This window comes from Tachysurus vachellii, chromosome 9, assembly GCF_030014155.1.
Source record: "Tachysurus vachellii isolate PV-2020 chromosome 9, HZAU_Pvac_v1, whole genome shotgun sequence".
NCBI classification, from domain to species: Eukaryota; Metazoa; Chordata; class Actinopteri; order Siluriformes; family Bagridae; genus Tachysurus; species Tachysurus vachellii.
This window is the reverse complement of record NC_083468.1, coordinates 949,265-956,764: the sequence shown is the minus strand read 5'-3', so window position 1 is coordinate 956,764 and position 7,500 is coordinate 949,265. Positions and strand designations below refer to the sequence as shown.

The 7,500-nt window shown below is 40.3% G+C and overlaps 1 protein-coding gene across 1 annotated transcript in view; it reads left to right on the top strand.

The window, feature by feature from the left end:
* Positions 1-1,196: 1,196 nt before the first annotated feature.
* The window catches only part of ddb1 (damage-specific DNA binding protein 1), a 16,724-nt gene continuing 10,420 nt past the window's right edge, over positions 1,197-7,500 (top strand). Inside the window, exons 1-12 of the mRNA XM_060878801.1 lie at positions 1,197-1,355; positions 2,150-2,298; positions 2,386-2,502; positions 3,012-3,233; positions 3,538-3,652; positions 3,749-3,846; positions 4,062-4,220; positions 4,344-4,427; positions 4,527-4,643; positions 5,954-6,056; positions 6,610-6,685; positions 6,773-6,881. Of these exons, the coding sequence (XP_060734784.1) occupies positions 1,295-1,355; positions 2,150-2,298; positions 2,386-2,502; positions 3,012-3,233; positions 3,538-3,652; positions 3,749-3,846; positions 4,062-4,220; positions 4,344-4,427; positions 4,527-4,643; positions 5,954-6,056; positions 6,610-6,685; positions 6,773-6,881 (1,410 nt within the window). The 5' untranslated portion in view covers positions 1,197-1,294. The remainder of the gene's footprint in view (positions 1,356-2,149; positions 2,299-2,385; positions 2,503-3,011; positions 3,234-3,537; positions 3,653-3,748; positions 3,847-4,061; positions 4,221-4,343; positions 4,428-4,526; positions 4,644-5,953; positions 6,057-6,609; positions 6,686-6,772; positions 6,882-7,500) is intronic.

The following is a 7,500-nucleotide window of genomic DNA, read 5'->3' as shown; positions in this document are numbered from 1 at the left end:
GGCACATTTTATACTGATTTTTTAAAGATGTAGTAGTGTTTTGATGATTGTAAAGTATTTATTAAACTTTTTTATTAATATCTGATGAGTTCCAGTCCAACATTTAACTAAATAAAACAAAATAAACATTTAATTGTTTAATAATTGTTTAATACACAGAATGGAGTTGAAACTAAGACAGTCTGGTGTTTATGTGCATGAGCAGTGATGTGGTGATCAACATCGCACACTCATGGCATGTATAAATGAGATAATTAAGCTATACAATATGGCCTGCTCCAAAATTATTGGCACCCTTAATGCAAATATGTAACTCATGTATTGAGTAACTTTTTTAACAAAGAGACTTGTTTTGACTTGAGATGCCTTCAGATGCTGATCTGTTGGAGTGTACAGATGAGGAGGTCAGAGAGCTGGACACACTAAAACACTAAAGTGCTGCTGCATCACTGTCAATCACAATACAATGACAACGTCATGCAAATGTATTTTGTGCAAATATACATTACATTGAAAAAAATCTAGGTAAATTCATAGTACATATGTTAAATTATTTAAATAAAATCACATATCTGTATATTTCATTTCTAACTATAGAAACGCTTTATCATTAATGCACTTGCAAAAGTAGCTGGTCACTGATGCCACAGATGTCACAGATGCCACTGATCCCACTGATGCCACAGATGCCACTGATGTTACTGATGTCATGCCACAGATGCCACTGATGTCACTGATGCCACTGATTTCACTGATGCCACTGATGTTACTGATGTCATGCCACAGATGCCACTGATGCCACTGATGTCACTGATGACACTAATGTCACAGATGCCACTGATGCCACTGATGTCACAGATGCTACTGATGCCACAGATGCCACTGATGTCACTGATGCCACAGATGCCACTGATGTCATGCCACAGATTCCATTGATGTCACTGATGCCATGTACTCCAAGTTGATGGAATCAGGTTGATTGGTCATAGTTACCCCAAAGATTGTGTAAGATCAAGGTAAGATCATGGTATATATATATATATATATATATATATATATATATATATATATATATATATATATATATATATATATGACAATCATTCAGTGTTTAAACAATAGGCAACATTTATTTACAGTCACAGAAAAGGTTTAACTCTTGAACTCTCTCCATCCTCCAGTACAGCAGGTGGCGCTGTGGCGCTTCTTCAGAGTCTCCATGGTCGTACACAGGAGCAGACACTAAACCCTAAAAAGCGGATTTTCTGGTGTTCGTGTCTTCAGTCTGAACGCCATGTCCTACAACTACGTGGTAACGGCGCAGAAACCCACCGCGGTGAACGCCTGCATCACTGGTTAGTCAAACTGGACCTGTTTATTGCTCTGGCTGATTATTTCGAGTTGTCTCGCGCCTCCCGCGCTGAAGGCCTTCACTGTTAGCTGTTAGCTGTTAGCACTTAGCTGTTAGCATGTCACCGTCAGCGTCGTTAATCTACACCAGTCTTATTTACTCGTGTTTTTAACGTCACTCAGTCACAGTGTTCGTGATCTACGAGTCATGGGAACACGTAGAGAGTTAAAAACACGTGTAAAGTCCATACGTGTACGAAGTGCTGTTAGCCGTGTGCTAATTCAGAGACGTGAAGCGGTGCGCGCGCGCGAGCGCGAGCGCCTCTGTGGTAAAATTAACGCTGTTCAACATTTAAATACGTTTTATTTCTTTTTATTAAAGTTTTTAGGGAAACTTGTGACGAAACTTGACCTCTGAGGGGTTTATATACGAGGCACGAACGTAAATGTTATTGTTAGAACTTTAATATAATTAAACATGGAAAATGATGAGAACATGAGTTATAAAGTGTTATAAAGTTTCTCTGAAATATAAAGTGTTGTTGTTTACGTTATGGACATGCAGGAGCGATAAAGGGGTCCAAGCACTTTCTGGAGACAGACTCAGTTATATGGAGCTGAATCATGTCTCTAAACTTAATGTTCATGTTGTAGAACTTTTCCTGTCAGTACCACATAACACCGTGTTTTTGTAGTTAAACCTTCTCTGTCCTGCCCCCAGGGGGGTGGTCTTACTCTACACCAGGAGCTTTGTGTGAACACATTGTCCAGATTTGACGATCTGTTCCTGTACCTGCAGGTCATTTCACCTCAGCGGAGGATCTTAACCTTCTCATAGCAAAGAACACGCGTCTGGAGATCTATGTGGTCACGGCGGAGGGATTGCGGCCGGTCAAAGAGATCGGCATGTACGGCAAGATCGCCGTCATGGAGCTCTTCAGACCTAAAGTAAGTTACACCTTTGCATCTTGAACGTGTTTGTGTATACGTGTATGTCTAAGTGTTTTTTAAATGACGTTGTGTGTGTGCGCGCAGGGTGAAAGTAAGGACCTTCTGTTCATTTTGACGGCCAAATACAACGCTTGCATCTTGGAGTATAAGCAGAATGGAGACAGTATTGATATCATCACTCGCGCTCATGGAAACGTACAGGTACGTCGCACGATCGAACACGTTTGTGTCCAAAATTGAGTTGTTGGGTAAGACGTGTACAGACCGGGCTTATAACGAGTATGTAGGTGAAGATGAATAGAATTTGTGATTATTTATTTATTTATTTTTATTTTTTTTTATTTACACACTGAGCCCCTTAACGTACAAAAGCCGTCCCCCAGAACCTACTATAGTTTGACTAGAGTGAGTGTTAGGGACTAACTTCAAGTCAGACCTTCAGCTGCTGGAAAGCCGAGTTATACGACTCTATAAACACACACAATTCTACTCATAATTGCAAACAATTCTCTGTTAAAGGAGAATTATTTGGCTGTTCCTGATGCTTACTGATTTCAGTCTGTGAAGAGGCGTGTCTAAAAAAAAAAAAAAAAACTCGCTGTCATTTGGGATCAAACTGTATTGTTACTTATTTTATTGACTTTTGTGCAAATGATAAAGAACAAACACCTTTAAATGTTACTCATAATGTTTTGTGTTTTTTTATTCAGGATCGGATCGGGCGTCCATCGGAGACCGGAATCATCGGTATCGTGGACCCGGAGTGTCGTATGATCGGTCTCCGCCTCTACGACGGTCTTTTTAAAGTCATTCCGTTAGATCGGGACAACCGCGAGCTCAAAGCCTTTAACATTCGGCTGGAGGAGCTGCAGGTTATAGACGTGCACTTCCTGTACGGATGCCAGGCCCCTACTGTCTGTTTTATATATCAGGTATCAAATCTCAAGTGTAATCATTTATTGTAAAAGACATACTCGCTCACTTCATAGTGTGGTGTTATAGAGCGCTCACAAAGCACAAGTCAGGCGACTCCTTATGTCTTTTATTTATTTATTTATTTATTTGTATTTGTATTTGTCACTGTATGATGTTTTGCATTTGAAATTCTCGTTTATTTTTATTTTACTAATTTAAACCCTGATTGTTTGTTTAAAATGTGTTTATTATTCTTTATTTTGTTTGTTATGGTTTTTTGTTACAAAAATTTCATTTCAGTCGTTTTTAATCTCTGTCCAGGATCCTCAGGGGCGACACGTGAAGACGTACGAGGTGTCTCTGAAGGAGAAGGAGTTCAGTAAAGGTCCTTGGAAACAGGAGAACGTCGAAGCCGAGGCCTCGATGGTCATCCCAGGTGAGCTGTGATTGGACACTTGTGTAGATTTTGTTATGAATATTTATATAATCTATGCAAGATATATGAATTGTGTGATTTTTGTCTTTACTGCAGTCCCTGAGCCGTTTGGCGGCGCTATAATCATCGGTCAGGAGTCCATCACTTATCACAATGGAGATAAATACCTTGCCATCGCACCTCCGACAATCAAGGTGATTGAAAGCGTAATTTAATTTTAGAGAGAAAAGAGTCTGGTAGATAAATATACACACTTAAATTGTGTGACTTTCTTTAATCATTAAATGTTGCATTTGTTTATAAATTGCATTTGAAACCGATTAAGATTGAATTATGTAAATAATTAAAATCTATCGAGATTTGTTTGTTTATTAAATGAGTTTGTCATAAACGTGATGTGACTCCGCAGCAAAGCACGATTGTTTGTCATAACCGAGTGGATCCGAACGGCTCCCGCTATCTCCTGGGTGATATGGATGGAAGGTTGTTCATGCTTCTTCTGGAGAAAGAGGAACTGATTGATGGCTCCATGGTGCTCAAAGATCTACGTGTGGAATTGCTGGGAGAGGTGAGTTAATGTTCTGGGTACAAAGTCTGTATATGTACAAAAAAGTACCAAAGCTGTATACATCATGGGTAGCTTTTTCACATGCGTGTATTTGTTTATATTTTTTGTGCGCGTTTCTTCTAGACATCCATCGCTGAGTGTCTGACCTACCTGGATAACGGAGTGGTGTTTGTTGGTTCCAGGCTTGGAGACTCTCAGCTGGTTAAAGTCAGTCTGGTTTCTTCTTCTTATTTTCTTATTTTTTTTGAGACCTACACATTTCTTGAGTAATAAAACGTGTGTGTCTGTGTGTGTCTGTGCACGCAGCTGAATGTGGACAGTAATGATCAGGGCTCATATGTGGCGGTTATGGAAACGTTTACTAACCTGGGACCGATCGTGGACATGTGTGTAGTGGATCTGGAACGGCAAGGACAAGGGCAGGTGAGTCCACACCCATCTAAATACAAACGTGATGGTTACAGCAAACACTTGCTCTTTTCTATCATCTCCAAAACGAGTTAAACTCTGGAAAGTTAAATATCATCGCTGTCAGACGGAATCCTCGTATCTCCAAAACCGTTATTTTTCAGGAAATTAAAAAAACGCGTACCTTATCTGCAGTGCACAGGGTTTAGTCCACGTTACAGTGGATTGTCTTGCGCTAAATTCCTGTCCTCAGACGAGCACCAGAACTAGCGGGGGTCAAGATTTTTTTTTTCTTTGAGCCCAGTGTTTTGAAGACATTTACCTCAGAAGACGTGTTGATTCGTTGCGACTCTTCTTGAGGAGAAATATGCCGTGAAGCTCTCACACGGAGTGAGGAAGAGGTGGACAGTTGAAGTGTCCAATGGAGTTATGAGATTTGCGCTCAAGCTATTTTCAAGACTTTAGATTGGTTAATAACTTGTAAAAATAACAGACCCACGTGGGGACTGACCAATAGCATCGATATGTGAAAAAATATGAAATTGACCAAATTTGGACATACGAGGTTTCCGCCCGACAGCGACGATATACTATAATTCTATATTACTCTTTGTATTCATTTTATAGTGTTGGTCTTGATGTGACTCTGGAAGGAGCTTTGGACTGTGGCCTGTGTGCAAAGGGCCACTTAACATTAACAATTCACTGTTATCAGATTTATTAAATTCCTAGAGTTTAGAGCGGCATGTGCATATTTCTATCAGGAGAAGAGTGGAATAAACACATTCCTTTGATTAGGCAGACTACAAGAAGTCTGACTAAAGCCAAACTGGTGCTCTAAAGGCATGTGGAGTCATCCAGTGATGGTTAGAGTGAGTTACAGTGAGCAAAGTCAATCAGAATTAACCAATTAGTGGAGATAAGTAAAGATGTCCCAGGTTTGTAGGTTCTGATCCTGAGAAGCTTCCTTTCCCGTTTTTCTTTTCAAACCAACATGAGAGACGGAAAAAAGTTCCTCTGAGATGGGTTGTGACTTGTGAGCCTCAGTAGGTCACGTGATCAGGACGCGTACGTAGGCCGTAGCTTTGCTCGGAACTCATCATTTACATTCCGTATGTTTTATCGGTCTGGTTTTTAAATCAGTTTCGGAAAAGGTGGATAAAGAGCGAATGTTTCCTGGGCTTTCTTTATATTAAAGCAAAAGATGGATTCGGACAGAAAGGGAGTAATTACGTTAAATGCTGTCGTTATATCTCGCTTATATATTTAAATAAGTTACGTTGAACGTGTGGATGTTTTGTTACTCATCTTGTCTTCTGCCTTAGCTGGTCACCTGCTCTGGTGCTTTTAAAGAAGGTTCTCTAAGGATCATTCGGAACGGTATCGGAATCCACGAGCACGCCAGCATCGACCTGCCTGGGATTAAAGGTTAGTGCGTAAATGTTATAAAATTATAAATTGTTTATTTACACGTTTATTATAAGGCCAAAATAGCCTGTAACACGTCTACACCGTCGTTCACACGATAAATATCAGGATATGTAAATGTGAATTAATATGCAAATTTGAGTCCATAAGATAAAATGTCTATTGTCAGTGATTTAGAACAGAAGACCAACAGGTCTGATCACTCAGAACATATTTCACCGTTACCATGGCAACAAGTATCTCGTCGCTAACGATATCTACGACGGTTAGATACTAATCTTAGCACACGGATTAAAGTCTCACGTTACGGCGTCGTCTAATATATCGCATGATTGTTTTTCCGTTCTCACCACGTCACAAGGGACCGATTTTATTTTCCTCGTGTTTTGTGGAGCTGTAGTTAAACCCTAGTTATGGCAAAAAATTGATTAAAGTGTCAGAGCTGAAGGCTCACTTTAGGAATTCCGGGCTTCATTCCTCACTTACTGACAGTCTGAGTGTGCGAGCTGAATTATTTAACTGTAATTCACACGTTTATTCCTCGTGTCTTTAGGATTATGGCCTCTTCGCTCGGAGGCGGGCAGAGAGACCGACGACATGCTGGTGCTTTCTTTTGTCGGTCAAACCAGGTTGGACTGAGTGTTTCTTATTTATGTTCTTGTTAATTCTATTGTTTTAAAGTGTGTTAACTTTCAGATTTGCCTTCTTTTAATAAGAGTGTTGATGCTGAGCGGAGAGGAGGTGGAGGAGACCGAACTTCCGGGATTTGTCGATAACCAGCAGACGTTCTTTTGTGGAAACGTCACTCACCAGCAACTAATACAGGTGCTTGTCGTTTAATTAAATCAGACGTAGCGAGATGACTAACGAGAGACGCGAGTTTGTTTTATATGTTGACGTGTTTCGTTTCAGAACAGATGGTTAGAGCGAAAGCAAGTAGTGTTGGAGATACAAAATGGAGCTGCTAGTGTAGAGCAACACATGAAAAGTATAGAGGAAATATAAGTTCCTGAGGACGTTTAAAGGTGGGGTCTCCGTTGTTTGAGAAACGCTTCAGAAAACCGAGTCGGGCCGACAAACAAAACAAACGTGTAGCCAATGAGCAGAAAGGGGCGTGTCTTGTCAATATGGGCGGAGAGAGTGTTCAGTGCGCATGTGTGACATTAGCAGAAAGCGGTTTTAACATTGACATGGAGGATAAAAACAAAGAAAGAAAGAGAAGAAAGACTTACGATAAGGTAAGAAGTAGGACGTGTTAATATAGGATCAGCTTTCCAGCGCTGGAGAGAACTGAAGGAGCAGGAAGTTGGTCACATATTCACAGATTGGAGTTTCCTGAGTCAATAACTCCTGAGCTAAACACTGTTACTACACAAATAACACCTCTTTTCTATCGTAGTAATGTAGAGACGCAGCTACAACCGTGTTTTGTGTAGTAACAGTG